This window comes from Sceloporus occidentalis, unplaced genomic scaffold (assembly GCF_023333645.1).
Source record: "Sceloporus occidentalis isolate IW3139 unplaced genomic scaffold, rSceOcc1.0.p SCAF_4, whole genome shotgun sequence".
NCBI classification, from domain to species: Eukaryota; Metazoa; Chordata; class Lepidosauria; order Squamata; family Phrynosomatidae; genus Sceloporus; species Sceloporus occidentalis.
In genome coordinates this window covers 82,952,976-82,975,278 of record NW_028316984.1, presented here as the reverse complement: position 1 = coordinate 82,975,278, position 22,303 = coordinate 82,952,976, and the positions used below count along the sequence as shown (strand labels likewise).

Genomic DNA, 22,303 nt, shown 5'->3' with positions numbered 1-22,303 from the left:
GGGGCTGGCCTGGGGGTGTCACCTGCTTGTTCTCTTTCCTGCATTACCAGCACCATTTCCCCCGTTCACATAGCCTTTCCCCCGGTGGAGTGGGAAGCAGGGTAAGGCGATTGTGCTACATTGATCTCCAAACGCAGTAAACACATTATGCCCCCTGCAACCTTCCCCTGCTCCAGATTCATAGACCAACATGTGAAGAGACCCATTGAACACCATTTTTAACTTTTCTTTTTTTCCTCTGCCTGAGCGCCTGAGCAGAAGATCGGCTTTGCATTACATGCCTGCTTGATCACCCCACAGAAAGCCCAGGGAGCAATGGGGGAGGCAAAGGGATATGGGGCAAATAGAGGCTCCTCTTCTCTCTTTCCAAGAGGGAGTCTGGGGAGACACAGAAGAGCCTGGATGCAAAGGGATTTGGGGCAAATAGAGGCTCCTCTCTTTCCCAGAGTGTCGTGGCCAGCCAAGAGCAGGTCTTGGAGAATGAGGAGGAGGATGGGGTTCCTCCAGAGCAAGAGGTAATTGAGGCTACACCAGGTGTTAATCCTGCTCTGCCAGAATCCAGCCCTGATCTCCCAGCCCCAGAGGAGGAGGCTCAGCCAGGTCCTAGTGCTGGTGGGAGTCCTCTGGTGGTACAGCAGCCTAGTGGTGACTCTGGGGAGGAACCAAGCTTGAAGGTTCCCTCCTATAGACAATGCAGGGCTGAAAGTGCTGACAGATGCAGATCCCAGAGAATTGCTGAGAAGCAATTAGCAAATCAGCCTCAGGTGGCATGGGGGAGAGTTTCCCTTACTTAAGGAGCAGAGAGACATCAACTCAGTGCCAGAGTTTATTGCATGATTCTTTGGTGTGATTGCTGCCTGAACTGGCTCCCTGTAACTTGACTCCTTGTTGCCTTGACTCTTGACTTTGGAATGGACTGGACTATTGCTACCTTCTGGCTGACCTGACCCTGGACTGGACTGACCATTGTGACCTCTGTTATCCTGACTTTGGCTTGGCTTTTGGTTTGCTTTCTCTCTCACTCCTTGCAAGGTTTGTGGACTATTTCCAGCTTCATAGGTAATTGCCTTCCTTATTGGCGTGTGTCTGTGGGTGCTGGCTGCAGTCCAGGACACAGAGGAACTATGGGAAGACAAAGAAGAGCCTGGGAGGCAAAGGGATTTGAGGGGAATAGAGGCTCCCTTTTCCCTTTCCCAGAGGAGAAAAGCGCCTCAGCGACTGATTGGCTGTGATGTCAAGTGCTTAAGCGCTTGATTGACAGCTGCTTTAAAAAAAAGATGTTCCAGAAGGGCAATGGAAACAGGGAGCAAAATAACCCGTTTCAAATTACCACAGGGAAAATACCAATGGGAACAAAAAATAGGCCTAGGCCAGCACAGAAATAGGTCTGAAGTCTCACAGTATGATTTAGGAAACAAGCAGAGTTTAGCCTTGAGGCCTGTTCTTTGAGTTTCCTACTGACATTGCTTTCCCTGGAACTAAAGGGATGATGAAAGGATCAAATATCCTGGAGAAGTTCTGGAGCAACAAGATAGATATGAGGACCACAACAAAGCAACTAAGATATTGTGACACTGAAAAGTCCCCTGAGTTTGATTTATGGAAGTGATCACCTTCAGCTTCCAGAATATGGCCAGAGCTTGTTCAGTATAGTTCAGGCCTAGGATAATTGAGTTCCTTACTGGAAAAGAGCAGAAGAAATATCCTAAGGATATTTAGGTGTCTGTAACATCCAGGTTGGTTTCTAAGTTGGGGGCAGGGGCTGCCTTTATTTATTTGTTAATTACATCTACTTTTTTTTTTTAGTTTTCATTGAAGTGAGCAACTTGTGGAGCTCCAAGATGTTGTTGGACTTCACCTTCTATTATCCCTCAACATTAACTATGTTGGATGAGACCAATGGGTGTTGCAGTCCAAAACCTGCAGGGCCATTATTTTAGCTGAGGCAGTTTTCCCCAAATTCTTTTGATTTTTTTTCTTGTTGTGGCTTTTCTAATAGCTTCTTTCACCTCCTCATTACTTAAACTATAGATAAGGAGGTTAAACATAGGGATCACAAGTGTGTAAAATTCTAAAACTACCATGTTTGTGTTTAGCCGATACTTCAAGTTGGGATGTATATACATAAAGATCCTACTTCCATAAAGCAAAGCCACAGAGGTTAGGTGAGAAGCAGAAGTTGAAAAAGCTTTGAGCCTACCCTGGACATAGTGGATCTTCAGATCGCAGATAAAATGCTGACATAGGAGACAATAACTGCTGAAATTGAAGTCATAGCAACCATTTCTGAAGCATAGACTGACAGTAGAATAAGCGGAAAATACACATTGTCTGCACTGTGGAGTTTGCAAAGCCAGCTGCATATGAACTGGCAACCAGACAGCTGCATACCTTCTGGGACATGACAGCTGAGTACAGGAGTGGGTTGAAAATAGCCGTGTAGCCGTCAAAAGCCATCACAGCCAAAAGGAAACATCCAGTACTCACAAAGGCAGCAAACAAGCACAGCTCAGTTGCACAGAATATGTAAGAGATGGTCTTGTTATCTATCAAGAAGTTCAGGAGCATCTTGGGGGCAACTGCAGAGGTATAGTAGAGATCTGTGAGAGACAGGTGGCTAAGGAAGAAGTACGTGGGAGTTGTTATCAAGTCTGGAATTTTATAAAAATACCCCCAAAATCCCTATCCCAAAATGCATCTGTGGAGGTAATCAGGTGGCCCCTTTTCCCTGGCATCACTTGATCATAGAGGCCTCCAAGCAAGTTCTGCATCTATAGGGTGAAGTATGTCTCCTGATGACCCTAATGGAAAGGCATTATGTGAGCTGTCCCTTGGCTGCCATGACCTGAAAGCAGAGAGACCACGTAGGCACCAGCCTCAGTTAGGAGTTGCAAATAGGAAGATTTCCTTCACACCTAGGAGACAGATTTACAGAGACAAGCCATTCCGGTAGCAATCGTTTTCCCATGACAAAGGATGCCTATGGATCAAGTGATGTGTAAATTTGGTTTCCCTTTTGAGGTAGGACAAAAGCCTCCACTGACTACGTGACTAGGAACCTATTTAAAGTCCAGTTTTTCCTTTGTTTGAAGTTCCATGTTGGTGGCAGGCAGGCACTCTGTCAGTCTGCTTCTCCTGGTTCCATGCACCCCTTTCCCATTTTCCTTCAGTGTTGCTGCATCTACCTTGATTCCGAGGGAAACCATTGCAGGCAAGTATTTCCATTAGAAGGCCTTGTGTTCTCTCTCCATTTTTCCTCCCTTTTCTTCTATTAGCCTTGAGTGATTGCATGAGTGAATGTATGGGTGTGAGTGTGTCCCTCTGTGCATCAATAAACTAGATTAAAATTCAAAGACTTTGCCTTTGCGTCAGTGCCTGGAAGTTCTGGTCCCTTCGTAAACAGGCTGGGATTCGATCCGAGAGGGGTACTTGTAAGGAGCCCCATATTGGTGTGTTGAGCTAATTAATATTCCCCAAAATTTGAGCAGATATCCTTACAGAGTGTACAAGTGGGACCTGATCAACACAATCAAACCAAGACTTCCAGTCACAGTGGCAACACTGACAGTGAGAAAGAGGAAAAAGAACACCACCTGTATTTCGGAATCATCTGTGAATCCTAGTAAGATGAATTCTGTTACCCTAGTGAAATAGTTCAACTTGTCCATCCTCAAAGCATAAAGGTTCTGGAGAGATAAAATGATAATTGAATGTGGGGATAAATAAAGTTATGCATTACCATTTTCTCTAATCTTCAACTTTTGTCACAGTTTATTGTTTCTACTATTGCTGTTGTACACTCTGGTTGTTTCCCAGGGATGCATATTTACTGACCAAGAAATACATGGCTTTTGTCTGCTCCCCTTCATTTTTTCTCAGCTATTTCATTAATACTAGCACTCCACCTCACACAGCTTTATATTCATAATAAGTAGCACTGTATGGTATGCCCTTTTACTCTCTGGAGAAGATGGTGTTTCGAGGAAAGAAGTATCCCCTCAGGATGAACATTTTGGTCAACAGAGCTAGGATAACACTACTTTTTTTCCCCTGGGAACTCAAATAAAGAAATGTGGCCTAAATCACTCTCTTTTGTTATTAAAATGCACCTTAAAATAGTAAATGCATTTTTCAGGCTTTGCCATTTTCTCTCATTTCTCTGTAAATCAATGTTTTATAACCTACAAAACTTTATATATAGCCAATATTTAGTGTCATTCATTTCTATAATCACTCCAGATGCAGCATAATTTGCTTCTCACATTTGTGTCCTGCTTTTTCTTGAAGTTGCTCAAGTCAAACCAACACCAAATCAATTGTTCATCAAAGCTTTTTTTGTCACTACTAATAATTTTTTTACAGTCTTACAAAGAAGATTTTCTTGTGTTTCGGTTTAGTAAAATTAAGAATAAAAATGTAAAAGAGTTATAAGACTTTGACAATCAATATTCAACTTTTTGTGTTTTCACTTTTGTTAGAAAGTGGGTAGAAAGAATGACTTAGGGTGCATCTACACAGTTGCAATAATGCAGTTTTGCACCAATCCATGAAGGGATACAGACAGGCAGCTCCATGTCACCCATTTCTGCCCCTCGACGGTGCCATGCCAGCCGCACGGCATGGCACTAATGCACTCCCTAAAAAGGAGCTGCTCTATGCAGCTTCTTTTTAGCGGCATCATCATGGCACTCACGTGCCATGATGACACCATTTCTGAGGAGTGCCATTTGGGCATTTGGACACCCATACATCATCGTTGAGCGTCCCGTGTAGACGGGAGCGTGGCAATATGGCCCAGCCCTACAGAACCCTAATTTCTGCCCCAGGCTGGTGCAAAGTGCCGGTCTGTACTGGGCCTAAGTACCATGGCTCCATCCCACAGAATCCTTGGATTTATAATTTTGTAAAGCACCAGCATTCTTTGGCAGAAAAGACTAAAACCTTGTAAAACTGCAGATCCCAGGATTCCATAGGATGGAGCTACAACAGTTAAAGTTATATCAAACTGCATTGTTTCTATGATGGAAAGGCACCCTTAAAGTCAGCTGACTAAGGGGATCTTCTGTTGTTATGTACCTTCAAGTGATTTCCAACTTATGGCAAATAAACCCATTAGAAATTTCTTGACAAGATTTGTTCAGAGAGTGTTTGCCAGAGGTTGTGTGTGTGTCTTGCCTAAGATCACCCAATGCATTTCCATGGTCTAATGGGAATTTGGGAGCTAGTCGTCAGAGTCATGGTAAAATGCTCAAACCACTGCTCCATGCTAGCTTTTCTAGATTAGAGAAATGTGAAAAACCAAACTATAGCTCTTTGGGTTTTACTGAGGTTTTTTTCCCCTGTTATTGTCTCTCTGTCTAATTGTTCCATTCTTTTGGGTGATTGTAGCAATTTCTTGGATTTGCAATAAGGCTGTCCATGGTTTGTTTGTTTGTTGTTTTTTTGGTTTTTTTTTTTTTTTTACAAAAAGAAGATATAGTTTACTAAAGTGATCCTATGATTTGAAAGGCAAATTTTCTGCTTTCTTCTTCTTCTTTTTTCTATAGTTATAATGCTATAGTACAATTTCACTGATATCTATAGCACTATAACTATAAAAAGAAAAGAAAAGAAAAGAGAATGGCAAAGAAGAGAAGGATACTTTTGTTCTGATATGTGTTGGAATTGAAAAGAAACTCAGCTGAGGATGTGGATAAAATGTTGCAGTTGGTGCCAGGAATTGACAGAAAACAGTCCTGGGCAACAGAAACAGCACCTGAACTTTAAAAACAACAACCCTAGAATTATAGCAGGAAATATTGCAGCCTCTCATATATTGCAAGATGTCAGTGTCTGCAAGATGTCAGTCTTTGATGAAAACAAAGAACAATTGACCATATTGTTGCTATTTACAAATGTTCCAAAAGGTGGAGAAGGGATGCATCCAGTCCCATAATCAGGTACTGAGCTGAACATCCACACAGTTCCCATTGCAAGGATGTACTGGCTTCCCATAAATTAGGGCTGCCTGTCAGACAGAATTTATTTTAAAATGTTACCTCTCAGCAAGTGGTTATGCATTTCTGTCTTCCCACTGAATATGCCCTTAAATGAGGTGGAGAGGGCCAAAGAGTCCTGACAGTCCCTGCCGCCAGGACTCTCAGGCAGGCAGGCAGGAGGTAAGGAGGGAAGGGGAAAGGAGGAGGAGGGAGGGAGGGAGGGAGGGAGGGAGGGAGGGAGGGAACCATAGCCAGAGAGGCCAGGCAACAAGGCTGTCAAAAAGGCATTCCGATTCGTGAACCGAATCCTGAAAGCGGTGCAATCATAATGGGAAGTATTATGTTTGCTGAACTGGTTTCAGGAATCTGGTCAGGAATCAGGTCAAAAGGTAAATGGGAATGGGCTCATACACGCACACACAGGATTGCATTGCAGACTGTATTTCTGTAAAGATACATACTTACCAGGTTACTGATTCTATATACAGGAATTTCCCCTTTGATGCCTTATGAAAGGTGGTTAAAGTAGGACAGCAAAAGGTAAAATAGAATATGCCTCCTTCCGTCCTCCCTCCCTCCCTCCCTCCCTCCCTCCCTCCCTCCCTCCCTCCCTCCTCCTCCTCCTTTCCCCTTCCCTCCTTACCGCCTGCCTGCCTGCCAGGAGAACAGGAGAAGTCCCAGCAGACTGGAGGAGGGCAAACACTGTCCCTATCTTCAAAAAGGGAAAAAAAGAGGATCCCAACAATTATCGTCCAGTTAATCTGATATCAATACCAGGAAAGATTCTGGAGCAGATAATTAAACCGAGTGTCTGTGAACTTCTAGATGGCAATTCCATAATCACAAAAAGTCAACAGGACCTGGAACAATGGATGCAAGCTGCAAGAAAAGAGATTCCACCTCAACATTAGGAGGAACTTCCTGACAATAAGGGCTGTTCGACAGTGGAACACACTCCCTCAGAGTGTAGTGGAATCTCCTTCTTTGGAGGTCTTTAAGCAGAGGCTTGATGGCCATCTGTCAGGTATGCTTTGATTGAGATTTCCTGCATGGCAGGGGGTTGGACTGGATGGCCCTTGTGGTCTCTTCCAACTCTACAATTCTATGATTCTATTTCCTACACATTGAATCATAGAATCATAGAGTTCGAAGAGACTAAGAGCCATCCAGTCCAACCCCCTGCCATGCAGGTACTCTCAGTCAAAGCATACCTGACAGATGGCCATCCAGCCTCTGTTTAAAGACCTCTAAGGAAGGAGACTCCAGTACACTCTGAGGGAGTCTGTTCCATTGTTGAACAGCCCTTACTGTCAGGAAGTTCCTCCTAATGTTGAGGTGGAATCTCTTTTCCTGTAGCTTGCGTCCATTGTTCCGGATCCTGTTCTCTGGAGCAGCAGAAAACAAGCTTGTTCCCTCTTCAATATGACATCCCTTCAAATATTTAAGCAGGGCTATCATATCACCTCTTAACCTTCTCTTCTCCAGACTAAACATCCCCAGCTCCCTAAGTCGTTCCTCATAGGGCATGGTTTCCAGACCCTTCACCATTTTATCACACTCCAGTTTCTCAATGTCCTTTTTGAATTGTGGTGCCCAGAACTGGACATAATATTCCAGGTGGGGCCTAACCAAAGCAGAATAGAGTGGCACTGTTACTTCCCTTGATCTAGACACTATACTTCTATTGATGTAGCCTAAAATTGCATTGGCCTTTTTAGCTGCCGCATCACACTATTGACTCATGTTCAATTTGTTGTCTACTTGGACTCCCAGATCACTTTCACATGTAGTCTCGTTCAGCCAGGTGTCCCCCATCATATGTCTGTGCATTTCATTTTTCCGCCCTAAGTGCAGTACCTTACATTTCTCCATCTTGAATTTCATTTTGTTAGTTTTGGCCCAGCTTTCTAGTCTATTCAGGTCATTCTGAATTTTGATCCTGTCCTCTGAAGTATTAGCTATTCCTCCTAATTTGATGTCATCTGAAAATCTGATAAGAATGCATTCTATTCTTTCATCTAAGTCATTGATAAAGATGTTGAATAATCCCTTTCTTGAAAAGCTGCAAGAGAAGCCCAAGTTGCATAAGTGCGACATACTGCCTGTCAGTGAATGGGATAAGATTCTCCTTAAGAAAGTTACATTGCAGGTCTTCTCAGTCACATATCTCCTCTGTCACATATATTTTTATGCTTATGCATAGCAAAACTATAGTTTTTTGTGGGTTTTTCGGGCTATGTGGCCATGTTCTAGGAGAGTTTCTTTCTGACGTTTCGCCAGCATCTGTGGCTGGTATCTTCGAAGAAAACACAGCAAAACTGAATTCATCTACTGTCTATTCACTTCTCAGAAACATGTTATCTGTTGTACCTGTACTGGCAGTGAAGCTAATGCAATAATCTCCATAATAAGTGAAGTTTGAACAGGGAAAGGAGCTTATCGCTCACCTTTTTAAATTGGCTCCAGCCTCCCAGGCTCCACAATCACTTTTTAATCTGAAAGTTTGGACCCAGGCTGATGGCAGCTGGCGGTTTGGCAGCAATTTAGTGAGTGATAATCCCCACCTCTCTCCTGCGTCTTGGTTTAAAAAGATGAGTGATAAGCTCCTTAGTGAGCATGCAATGTCAGTCAGTTTAGGCTATGTTTGTATGCAGAATATAAGTAGTCTTCCAATCACAGTTTGCTCTAATATCAGAGATATAATTGTAAACCTGTATAAGAAAGCTGTTCTCACCAGCAATAGGAGGACATGTGATTTGCTACCAAGCTCCATGTATTCAATCTTGCAAAATGCAATAAAGTGCCATAAAGAATCTTTCTCTCAAAGTGTGAATTCTGACCCTGGCATGCTAGGCATGGACTTTTCAGAAGGAGAGGTTGGGTTGTTTACTTTTTTCTTAATGAACAAGGCTGCTCTTCTGTGTATGCTGCTATGGGTGTGCATGTATATGTTTTGCTTCACAAAGGGAGAAGAGTAAATTATATCAGAGGCATCTTGCACATATTTTGGAAACCTTAATTTTAAAAAAAGGACTCATTGGTCTGCCATCATGCAAGGGGCAAGGAATCTCACAGGAGATGTTGGTTTCTTGACAAGGTCTGTTGAATATTCTTCGTATGCCTATTTTCAAAAATATTAAAGTATTTCAGTTATTTTAAATGATTTTAAAGCTACTTTAATTATTACACTGCACACTGCATCACTTGAAATATGCCAAATCAGAAACATTGAATAAATAAATACTTTTTGAAAGCTCTAAATTAGGTTCAGCTGTCTTTCCTTCAGTAAAAAAGAAGTAGATATTTAGTTCATAAACAAGTGTCACTGCACTGCATTCATAAGCACTGATGGTATTTGTGACAGGTTTCTTCTTTTATAATCTGCACGCGTGCACACACATCACAGCATGTGATACCAATGCATCATCAACCTCTACTCTCTAGCAGTTTGTTCTCTACTAAATTTCAAAATTGGATTTTCCTGGAACTCAAAGCAGGACCCTTGCCACAATTCCTCAGTGCAGGCTTGCTCATTAGTAGGAGACAGCTGGAAATACCATCCTTCTTGTGCCCCAATCTGCAGCTGAATGGACTCTTTGCTCAATGTGAATGCTGCCTCTTAAGGTAGGCTGTGGGGGGATTTACAATTGTGACTGTAACTACATAGTTTTACTGAATATGGAGCAGTTACAGACTCAAGGTTATGAATCCACAATAGCAACACAGAATACCAGCCAAGATCTTTCTATGTCTCAGAAATTTTGAACATACAGGCAGGTTACAAACAGCCATAAAGTACGTATTTACTACGTATTAGGGTTAGGAAGGGGCGGTGCTTCCGCACCCCCCAACCCTAGTACATAGTGAATACGTACAATATGGTGGCAGCCATTCCACACGGCCGCCGCCATATTGACGTAGCGGACGCTGTGTTTCTGCATGTTGCGCAGCGCTTATGATGTCACGAGTGCGCCATTGGCACCTCGCAGCGGCATAACTGCACCGCAGGAAGAAGCTCCATTTTGGAGCTTCTTTTTTGTTCCGTGAGGGAGTCATGCGGTTTGGCTGCTGCGGCTCCCTCGCGGAGCAAACAGCAGCGGCGGTCTGTAACACACCACAGTACATATTTCCTTGGTTCATCCATAATTCATATGCTAAATTATTGTTAACATTGCCAAATGCTTAAATACTCTAATTTACTATGTTCCACCCATAGCTTTGCATATTTTTGTGTGTTTTATTGGCATATTTAGAGATGTATAGTCTGCTTCTTGACCAAACTTCTAAAAGTGGTGCACAAAACTGAAACTGTAATCATAAAAGTATTAAGCATGAACATATAAAAATTTGTATATATACAATGACAGTTAAAAAATTAAGACATGACATAAGATGCCATTTAAAACAATAAATCCTAGTTGTCTGCATTACAAAAATCTAACAGAATAAACATAGCTCTCCTTAAAAAGTGTTGTAGATAAGTCAGATGTAGCAAACTTCCACTGGAAAGGAGTTCCACAGCTGAGGACCCTCAACTAAGGACCAGTAGGGACAAATTTCACCCCACATAGTGGATGCATTTGTGAAATAAAACATCGTTTGATTCTGAACCAAAATCTGAATAATTGTATTGTAGTAGTTGAAACAAACCACAGTTCCATGTATTCATATGTCATAGGTGAGAGAGGTGCAAGGTTTATCCCCAAAAGTGCTAAAATACAACACATTTTGACAGCAAACAAGAGCAGAAAGACCTAAACCTAACCCATTCAGTAGAACCTTTTCAGTCTAAACACTTTAACCAAGGCCTTTTTCACTTCCTTATTCCTCAGACTATAGATCATAGGGTTCAGCATGGGAGTAACCACCCCATATAACATGGAAATGATTCTGTCCTGTTTGTGGGAATAGGCTGAATTAGAACGAACATAGGTGGCTATGGTAGCCCCATAGAACAAGCAAACTACAGTCAGATGAGATCCACAAGTGGAAAAGGCTTTGTGCCTTCCCTCAGCAGAGTGCATGTGCAAGATAGCAGCAATGATATAGATGTAAGAGATCAGGGTGACGAGAAAAGCACCACTTCCTATAATGCTAGCCACAAGAAGAACCACCAGTTCAGGGACAAAAGTAGAAGAGCAAGAGAGAGCCATCACTGGGTGAAGGTCACAGTAATATTGGTTAATTTTATTCAGTCCACAGAATGATAAAGAAAAGGTCAATGAAGTATGAACCACAGAATTGATAAAGCCCAGCAACCAAGTCCATGCTGTCAGCTGAGCACAAACCCGTTTACTCATGATACTTGTGTAATGTAAAGGGCTGCATATAGCCACATAGCGGTCATAGGCCATAACTGCTAGCAAGAAAATTTCAGTACCTACCACATCAATTAGAAAGAATAATTGTAACATGCAGCCCATAAATGATATTCTCTTGTCCTCTGACAAGAAAATTTGGAGCATTTTTGGCACAGTGACAGTTGGGCAAAAAATATCCAATAAAGACAAATTGCTGAGGAAGAAGTACATGGGGGTCTGAAGATGGTCATCAGTCCCTATTGCTAGAAGGATTGCTCCATTCCCTGCCAGGGTAACTAAGTAGATCAGCAGAATCATCACAAAGAGAGAAATGCGTACTTCTGGGAGATCAGACAGTTCAGTCAGATAAAAATCCTTCATCAATGTGACATTGGCTTTCTCCATCTTCCACTCTGTCAAATTGATTGCCCGGTATACCTAAAATACAGAGGGGAAAGCAGGCTTGGTAAAAGTATGCATGTCAACTGAATAACAATTTATAATCCATTATTTACTTGCATAGAATATAATCAATCCTGGGTGTCCTACATACACCCTTCCAATACAGTTCTCTATCCCAGAGGCCAGGGCAGGTCAGGAAGAGAGTACAAGGAGAGGTTGGAATGCGGAATGTTATGGCACCAGAATTTATGGACTATGTTGGAACAACTCCACCCACCATCCTGAGTTAGGCCTTCTACATAGTAAATGTACATATTGCCAAATCCTCAACAGATCTTCTTTTTGAGGTGTGTGGGTGGGGGACTTGTATCTCTTTCTCCCCATTATGTGTGAGGTAAAAGGTGCCACCTGACTCATTGGACAAGCCAGTTTGCTGTGGTGGGGTAGGCATTATCCTAGGCTGGTCTTCCAGTGTAGGCATACCCTTGGAGGGCTGGAACCAGGATTCAGGGCCCCTCATTGGTTGCTTGGGCCAGAAAAGGTGGCACTTCCTGCCCAGGGACCAGACTACATCATCTGGCTCTCACCAGGAGTGGAAGTGCCACCTCATTGTTTGGCACCGGGGCAGTGAGATGCTGGGATTGTTGAAGGAGGCTGGAAGGGGTGGGACTTCTGGGTCCCCACAAAGGTGATTAACTGATAGGCATATTTAAGACCACGTGGTGCTGGTGGCCAGAGCCATTTTCACTCAGCTCTTCCCACCCTCCCTTCCTCTTTTCAGGGATAGGGATGTGCTGTCACATCTTTTCCAGGGGTGGTAATATGGGTCTTGGACCTGGTGGGCATGGTTTCCTGTACTGAGGTGCACTGGATTGGGAGTCCACCAGGGGCTCAGGGGTGCTGAGAGTGTTGTGGTGTTGCCATTGCAGGGGCAACACTGGATCAGTGTCCCCTGGTGATAAGGGGGTAGAAAGGCGTATATGCACTCAACCAGCTCCCTAAGTGGCGAGCATATGATCAGCCAGTTCCCCCTTTGTCATCCCGAAGCTTGGCTGTGACCAGGCAACCTTGATTGAACTCATCAATCAACAGGGAGTTGGTCGATGTCAGATCCCGACCTCATGCATTTTGGGCCAACCCAACCTGTCACCTGTGTTCAAGAACGTTGTGGCCTGTTTTTCTTCAAATTGGATGTATTATGGTCATTCCTTGCAATGCTTCCCCCTTTCCATGGCAATCCACTATGTCATGGTACACATGGCATATTAGTACACTCTGCTTGATCACTCCCTAGTTGCAAAGTTTAATGCCAACCAGACCATGGACTACAGAGGGTAGCATTGTTTATTTGTTTATCATAGCATATGAGCTCAGGTATAGCTGTTGCTCTGTGGGGATCTTCTTGCCCAACAATGCAGAGACAGAATGCCTTTCTAAACATTGTAGGCTCATATGAAAATCTTTGGAAAGTAATGGACCACTCTCCAGAAAAAAACACACACTTAAAACACAATTTTCAAGGAAAAACAAAGGAAGGGCTTGTCTATAGGATTTAAATACTCCTCATTCTCTTTAATAGAAAGTGATCCTTCCACATGCAGTTCAGAGCATTTGTGTGCGTGTGTGTGTGTGTGTGTGTGTAGCAGGGCAAAGAGCTCCTCAAACTCCACAGAAAAAGGAATCACAGTTTTTACTGAAGTACCTACAAAGATGCAGATTATTGAAAGTGTGACCATCTGCCTGCTTCACTGCCAGCTTTGCATAGCTGCACATTTTCAGCAGAAGGAAGGTGAATAGATGCAAATTTGCACAGGAAAGTGAAGACAATTAAGCATTGATGTGAATGTCCAAAACCCCAAAGCAATTTGTGTAATACACTTTTTTGTAGACTAGCCCCAAACCGAAGGTGGGGGAATCAGATTTTTGTGTCCATGCTGAAAATTAAGTGCAAAGTGGAAACATAGTTTGCACTCAATTAACCCAGTGAGGGAGTGGGTGGGAGGAGAGGAAGGAGAGAGAGGAAGGAGAGTCTCAGGCAAAAGCCCCTAAGCTCAAGCAAAAGCCAATGTTGTAGCCTCCATGTTTGTATGTTCTTCCTCATTAATAATTTTTTGATCTTGACCCCACTTGGATGTTATTTGGCCATACATGTCTTGGTTTTCATCCGTGAGGTGTTGGAGGGTATGTGTTTCTCAAGTAGGACCTCAGGACATAGATACCAAATCATGACTTTTCCCCAGGGCCCAGGTTCAGATTCTGACACAGGCAGGGAAACAGAAGGACAGGGGAACATGCCAGTACTTGGGACAGACAGTGACCCTCTCCAGCAGCCACAACACAGAGACATGGACTTAGCAATATTTACCGTAATGGACTGTTGACAGGGGTGTGTGTGAGAGAGGTTCAGAATGTTTATATGGGAAATGCTCAGTGTTCAGCAAGAGTTGGGAGAGGCTGCCAGCACCTCCCTCAGGAGGTTGTGGCTGATGACTGACCCTTCAGGAGGAAGGAACACTCTCATTTCTGGATTCCTGGCTTGTGCTTCTTAACAGCCTTGGACCTTGCACCATACATTGACCACACTACCAGATGCTCCCTTGGACTGATGCCTTGGGGAAAATCTTGGAGATGCAGTGGGCAAGACAATACTTGGCAGTCTGTTTAATTGCTATTGCCTTTCTGGAGCTCTCAAGCAGCACAATGTCCTCTTGGACAGTCTTCTGTTCCAGTGTCTCCACTCTCACCCAGTCTAGAAAAGCATTCCTCTCCTTCTCCTGCCAGCATGTCTCATTCTCTTTTCTCTCCTCCTTTGAACTTGGCTTTCCCTTTTATTTCCCCCTTGTGGGGGAAACGCCACCTTCTTGCAGCTTCTACACCAGCTACTCAGTAGTGCCTGATCACTCTTTGCACTTTCCCCAAGTCCACTTATATGGGAAAGGGATTCCAGTGGCCAATATTATTTCCAGGTTGGGACACCTGGAAACACAGTCACAAGGCCTTTCACACTACACAGTTATAGCACTATAATTCCACTGACTGCCATGGCTGGTTCTTATAGAATGCTCAGATTTGTAGTTTGGTCAGAGGCATCTGAAGAACTAATGTTAAACTCCTTATCCCAGGATTCCATAAGAAGTTGCCATTCATTTGGTGTTCCAGTTAAAGCAGAACCATAGCACTATAACTGCATACTGTGAAAAGGCCCATGATCTGTACAGCCTCCTCTTCACACTGAACAGTGAATGCAAGAAGCATTCAATAGTTAACTTCTTCAGCAGTTCTTTTGGCTGGAATGAGGCATGTCCAGAACAGTTACTTCACTGAAGTTTATCGCACGGGCCCTGAAATGGGCCCGTAGCATTCCAAAATGGGGGTACGCGCGGGCCCACACGGAACGGGATGGGGCTAGGAATGCATTTTACTGCACAAGGGAACACCACTGCTGCCGCTGGGCATTCCAATCGCGTTCTACATCTGTTCCAGAGGGCGCAATTTCTGAGAACGCTTTGGAACAGTTCTCAGAAATCACACCCTTTGGAATAGATGTAGGACGTGACTGGAACACCTGGCGGCAGCGGCGGCATTCCCTTGTGCAGTAAGATGCATTCCTAGCCCCATCCTGTTCCGTGTGCGCCTGTGTGTGCCCCCGTTTTAGAACGCAACGGGCGTGTTTCAGGGCCCTTGCAATATTCTTCTACAGAGAAACCTAACATACAGCCTCCGGTGCAAGTAGATAATTTTGCTGTATCTTTGCATCACTGAATGATTTCCCCCCAGAAAAAGTTTAGAGGGAGAGAGGAGGGGAGGGAGAGAATTGTTTTAATTAGTTCTTAAATGGGTTTTAACAAATGTATTGTCTGAACCTCTATATAGAGATAAAGGAAAAGATTTCTGAACAGCAATATTCAGAGGAATGGTGAACACAGTAAGTCAGGCCATTCTTCTGTCTAGACCACAGTGGAGCAGTGTGGACCCCACAGGCTATATGCAGCTCCCAAGCTGTTTTTTTACTAGCCCCCAGTGTTCAAAAAGTGCTCCAAAAATGCCCAGAATGGTCTCTAAGGATGTGGAGGACATCAAGCTCCCATGGCTCAAAAAGAAACTCAGTAACCCAAAATAGCCTTAAAATGTCCTAAATCATCCTCTGAGTGGACATTTGGTATCATTGGGAGCAAAAACCTGAGTTTTGGGGGGGGGGGGGTGGGAGCAAGTGCAGGGAAGTGTGATCATTTAAGTCTTTGGAGGCTAATGTGCCCCAACTCTGGTCTGAATGGGTTTCTTAAGTCCATATTTCTAAAACCAAGCAAAACAGAACACAGCCTTCTTGAGCAACTTTCTAGGAGTTTGTGTGTAGGTGTATCCATTACTTCTTCAAACTCTTATTGCACCATACTCCATTCTAAATTTTGCACAGCTTATTTATTTATTAACATTTATAAATTTATATTTAATTTTAAACTGTACAGATCAAGTTCCCCAAATGGCTCACAGAAAAGCAAATGCAACAACTATATAACGAACTGTAACGTTAAGAGGTCTAAAGTGGTTTCAGTGTAAAAATCAACAAGACATGAAGCAGGCTTTAAAACAGCAAGTCCCATTTGCCTACATTCTGAAAACATTTTCTTCTGCTAGAAGGAAAAAAGAGCACTCAACATGTACATCAAATATATCTCTAGTAAGGAGAGATTCTAGAATTATGAAAAGGCTCCATTAAAAGAGGTCATTGTTCTCTTTCACTTCACATCATTGCTCACCAGACAGACAACCCCTAGGGCAGCAGATTTTTGGTCTCATGAAATGAAATTGTTAGTTGCTAATTTGTTGTTACGATGAACTAAAAATGGTTTAAAAACACAAAACTCATACAGTAGACAAAAGCTAATCTGTCACAAAAATCATTTCAAACAAAGTTCTTTGACCAAGGCCTTTTTCACTTCCTTATTTCTCAGACTGTAGATCATTGGATTCAGCATGGGGGTAACAACCCCATATAACATGGAAACAATCCTGACGTGTGTTTGGGAATAAGTAGATGCAGGACGAGCATAGGTGGAGATGGCAGCCCCATAGAACAGGCAAACTACAGTCAAATGGGACCCACAGGTGGAAAAGGCTTTCTGCCTGCTCTCTGCTGAGGGCAAGTTCAAGATGGCAGAAATTATATAGATATAAGAAATTAGGGTAACTAGGAAAGCAGCACCTCCTACAGCACCTGCCACAAGGAGAACAACCAACTCTGAAAGAAAGGTAGAAGAGCAAGAGAGAGACATAACTGGGTGAAGGTCACAATAATATTGGTTAACTTTACTCAGTCCACAAAAGGATAAAGAAAAGGTCAGTGAGGTATGAACCATGGAATTGATGAAACCCAACAACCAGGTCCCAGCAGTCAGCTGAGCACACAACCGCTTATTCATGATGCTTGTGTAATGTAAAGGCCTACATATAGCCACATAGCGGTCATAGGCCATCACTGCTAGCAAAAAAACTTCAGTGCTGACCACATCAATCAGAAAGAATACCTGTAGCATGCAGCCTGTGAATGATATTCTCTTGTCCTCTGACAAGATGATTTGAAGCATCTTTGGTACAGTTACAGTTGGGCAAAGAATGTCCAGCAAAGACAAATGGCTGAGAAAGAAGTACATGGGGGCCTGGAGATGGTCATCAGTCCCTATTGCCAGGAGGATCGCCCCATTCCCTGCCAGGGTGACTATGTAGATTAGTAGAATCATCACAAACAGGGAAATCTGCACTTCTCGAAGATCAGACAGTTCTGTAAGGTAAAAATCACTCATCCACGTAACATTGGTTTTCTCCATCTTCCATCCAGTGAAATTAAATGGTAAGATATCTAAGATACAGAATAATTAAAATAGGTTTGTTAAAAGGAAGTGACCACAGTTCAGGTAGGATGTATATGTTGTTTACTGCATGTGTCAAATTCCCCCACCCATGTACCAATCATACTGTAAACTGCTGGTCAAAGTATGAATGTCAACCAAATGACTCTTTATAATCAGTAAATCATATAAAACAGTCACACAGAGCATAGTGCATACTATCTATTCTCTTATCTATTCCAGAAGCCACAATTTGTTTCATATTGTGTAGAAAGGACAGCTGGTTTGTTGAATCTTCTTCTTCTTCCTTCTTCTTCTTCTTTTCTTCCTCCCATGACGAAGAACAGCAACAGATTAAAATACAGCACATAACAATAGTCAAAAGACATACATTGGTTTAAAAGAACACATAAGGCCAATATTAATCATATAAGACCATCTTAAAACAAAACTAGTCTATAGTTTAAAATTCATAATTTAAAATTCATAATTTAAAAATCTTCTGGATAGGTCTGACAAAAGAGACTGATCTTTAATACTGTTTTAATTTGAATGGCATATTCAGCTGTCAAATCTCTTCCAGTAGGTTATTCCATAACCTGTAAGTGGTTGAAGAAAAAGTCTTCTGGATGATAGTTGCCAATCTTGTTGGGAGCTGGCTGGCTGGAGTAAATGTCCCCAAGAGGACTTGAATTTGCGGGGCATGTTATACAGGAGGGGATGATCCCACAGGTAACATGGACCCAAACCACAGAGGGTGTTAAAGGTAATAATAAACATTTTGTACCTTGCTTGTAAACTCATTTAATGTGGAGTGATTTTAATATCTGTATAAATATTACACAAATTACACAAGGAGACTAGCATGGTGTAATGGTTTGAGTGTTGGCCTAAGGTACTGGGGGACAAGGGTTCGAATCCTGGCTTGGCCATGGAAACCTCTTGGTGACCATGGGCAAGTCACAGTCTCTCAGCCTCAGAGGATGGCAATGGCACACACCGTTACAGCTCTGAAAAGGGGTGCAGATGGCATAACAACTGAAGCTGAAAGTAAGCAGTCCTGGCTATCACCTCTATGAAATGGGATTTATATTGTGAGAGAGCCAACATGGTATAGTGGTTTAAGCATTGAACTACAACTCTGGAGACAAGGGTTTGTATCCCCATTCAGCAATGGAAGCTCACAAGGGGCCCGTATAGACCGGCCAAAATAAAGCTGCTTCGGGTCACTTTGGAAGCATGCTGTTTAAATGATGTATGCGTCCTAAGAGTATGGAAGCCATGCCAAAGCCACGCTCCAGTCCTTAGGATTAGAGCATGGCTTTGGCGTGGCTTCCCAACTCTTAGGACGCATGCATCATTTAAACAGCATACCTCCAAAGTGACCTGAAGTAGCTTTATTTTGGCCTGTCTGTATGGGGCCTTTGTTACCTTGGCCAAGTCACACACCCTCTGCCTAAGAGGAAGGCAAAAGTAAACCCTCTCTGGGCAAATCTTGCCAAGAAAACCCCGTGATTATGGTGATCCTAGGTTGGAAATGACTTGAAGGCACACAGCAACATGCATGTGGTGGAACAGATTTGCAGAATTCAGCACATCATTCTGGATCAGCTTTGCATTGACACAAATGGAAGTATTCCGAAAAGTACAGAGTGATTTTAATATTTGTGTAAATATTACACAAATTATGAAGTGAGGTGTAAATTTCAATGAAGGATATCTTGTGGGACAATTCAACAGTTTTATACCATAGCTCCACTGGTAGTCTTCGGGTGTGTCTGCACTATAGACATAATGCAATTTGACTCTAATTTAACTGCCATGGTTCCATCCTACAGAATCCTGGGATTTATAGTTTTGTGCACCACCCTTGTGCTTTGGCAGAAAAGGCTTTTAAAAATCTTGTAAAACTACAAATCCCAGGATTCTATAGGATGGAATTGCAGTGTTTAAAGTCGTATCAAACTGCATTATTTTACTGTGTAGATGCACTCTATGTAAGGCAGAAAACCTATCTTTAATCTCCTTTTTTCCAACAATGTGGAAACTAGGGATATACATTTTTTGTCATGCTATAGAATATGTCTATGTCTTCTTTTCTTACTTATGGTAAATTCTTCATTATGAATCAATAGTGTGCAGTTGAAAAGTTAAAACCTTTGAAGCGTCTTTGAAATTGGGGTAAATTACACTTTTTTGTTAAACAAAGAGCATACCTATACAAAATGCCACCTGTCAACAACCCTCAGTCTTAGACACAAATGGCACAAACATACACACAGGGAGAGAGAAATATATACACAGTGAAGAAAAGACATTGGATGTGTGCACTGTAATCCCTGTTCAAAACCATTCATAATGATTTCAGTCTCCCTCTCTCATCACTCTAGCAGAGAAAAGTTCATTTCCTCATTTTAAAGAAACCCATCCACTCAGCAGTCCATTTAGCAAGGCTGAGAAGCGGTTGTCTTCCAGATGTAGCTAGACTCTAGATTTCATCAGCCCCAGAATAGTCAAGGATGATGAGACCAACAGTCTAACCATCTGTGGAGAGTAATAGGCTCCTGCCTCTGGCTATATACATGCATAGCTTGTTTAAAATATTACCCTGCTTAAAATATTAAAGAACATTGCAGTAATGGGTTAAGAGTAAAGCTGGGAAGAAATTCTAGTTATAATAAGGAGGACGACACAATCCAAGACAATTTGCATAGACATTCTCCTTGTTCTCTTTTATTCGTTAGTCTTAATTTAAACTGAGGCATGGTTTTGCCAGAGTTAAAGTTTTATACTGTAGAACATATTCCTTGTAAGTGTTTAAAATAGTAAAAACTTGTTCTAGTTACTATAAAATACTAGTGTCCCCTCCAAGAAAAGTTTGTCTGGAGTACCCCTGTTCAGGATTCCAGTATCTCTGTCCCATCCTTCCCACCACATCCTTTTCTGTAGACTTGTCATACACACACACCAGTGAGTTAATATTCCATGGTCATTTAATAGGCACGCTTGGCACTTATTAAATTGTTTTGCAGTGGGGATATTTACTTAAAGCACCTTTTTTGTACTTTTTGCCAATTTTGGGGAAACTTTGCAAGCTATCCAGAAAACCACAGCTCAGAGTTTGTAAGACCTCAGAAGGGCAGCTGAGAGGTCTGTCTTAGAAGTCTGTCATATACAAGACTGCCAGATGTCAAGGTCAATTTAATGGCATATAAGAACAACAAAAACACTACAGCTGTCTTGAGCCTCCTGAAAGTCCCCTCTTGTGCATTCATGGTGCCATTTTGACAACTTAAGGACAAGACTTGGAAAATAAATTTGCTGTTACTGCACTTGAATAATACAAGAAGTATGAGAGAAAGGGGGGGGTGTCATTAATTCAGTTCAGAGGTGGGAATCATTTGGCCCTCTAGATGTTGTTGGACTACACTTCCCAAATCCCCAGGCATCATAGCCAATGGTGCTGGAGGCTACAGTCCAAGCTGTGCTGGAAGCTGTGCTGGAAGCTACAGTCCAATAAAAACAAAAGTTATATTAGTATATGCAGAACAGCAGTGAGGAAGATATTGTAGGCCACTTATGATGAACCAAACCAACAGCAGTTCCCATCACACATTACTCTTTATGAAACATTCAGTGCAAATTCTTAATCCAATTCTTTAATCATAAATTTTCACTTGTTGCAACAACAATTCTATTTTTTTTATAAAATATATCAGAATATAAGCCATATTTCATCACATTGCATGGCCAAAGAAAATAATTGATTTTTTTTTTTTTTTTTGTAAATTTCAGGCATTTGTGCAATGTGCATAGATGGTTGTAAAAAAATTATCCTCCAGAATGACACATTCTATTACTATTACATGTTCAAATAGTAAGACATTTATCTACCAAACATCTCATTTCTAAGGCATAAAGCTAATATTTACTGCTATCACCAACAGTTCATAAACTGTCACCAACAGTTTATCTAGGCCTTCTAGACCTTCTGATCTCTCGGGTGGGATGAAGGAGTAAAGACTCTTAAGCAGAAATTTGCCCAGGATCATCAGCTTGAGAGAATTCACATAGTAAGAATTATGATCTCTGCTCTTTAAATCATTGAGTAAATAGAATTTGTATATAATTGAAGAACAAGACTTCAAACCTGAAAAATGTTATTGTCTGCTGTTCCGTTGCCTTTTCTGTGTCCCTCATAGACTGTACCAATGGGTAGGAAGAAACATTGTGGAGAATTTATGCAGACAGGAATCATGCAAAGTGCTGGTGTAACATTGTACAAGCATGTAGTAAGACAAAAGAGCAAGTCTTTCGTCTTCTTTGTTTTCTTCTTTTCTTTTACATATTTTTCCCCTTTTCTTTTTTGCCTTTGGGAAAAAATGGCATCAGACACGAAGTGCATTTGGGGACAGGGCCCTCTGAGAAATCTTGCAGTTCCTGACTTGATTTCTCAGTTGTGTCACAGTACAGTACATGTGGCAACAAACTGATCCAGGAAAAATACCATTGCGAAGCTCAGCTATAAAGCCCTTTCTTTTGAGTGGGGAAGTAAGTATGGAACTGGAATCTTAGGCTGAATCCACACCTGCAAAATAATTCAGCTCCGGTGCACAGTATCCAGGCCTGATTTTGATCCAGTTTTGCCTCCATGGCATCAATTTTTACCCCTTTTTAACCAGAACTCAAATTAATCTTAGGGCCACACATTTCCCATACCTGAAGGCACATTGGTATAAAGGGGCATATCTCCAATTATCCATGTGTTCAATGGAAC

General features: G+C 42.2%; 2 protein-coding genes across 3 annotated transcripts; both read right to left on the bottom strand.

Moving 5' to 3' along the window:
* Nucleotides 1-7,735: 7,735 nt before the first annotated feature.
* On the bottom strand, nt 7,736-11,683 carry LOC149314153 (olfactory receptor 5V1-like). Of its 2 annotated transcripts, XM_089523389.1 has the most exons (2): nt 10,773-11,683; nt 7,736-7,769 (listed from the first exon to the last, which is right to left on the bottom strand). In XM_089523389.1, the coding sequence occupies exons 1-2, from the start codon at nt 11,681-11,683 to the stop codon at nt 7,736-7,738; spliced, it is 945 nt and encodes a 314-aa protein (XP_089379515.1). The 2 variants fall into 2 exon arrangements, with proteins under 2 accessions (XP_089379515.1, XP_089379516.1); XM_089523390.1 differs by lacking the exon at nt 7,736-7,769 and having other exon boundaries at nt 10,748-11,683.
* A 4,895-nt stretch (nt 11,684-16,578) lies between these two features.
* Nucleotides 16,579-17,505, bottom strand: LOC149314152 (olfactory receptor 5V1-like). The gene has a single exon (XM_089523388.1). The coding sequence runs from the start codon at nt 17,503-17,505 to the stop codon at nt 16,579-16,581; it is 927 nt and encodes a 308-aa protein (XP_089379514.1).
* Nucleotides 17,506-22,303: the final 4,798 nt, after the last annotated feature.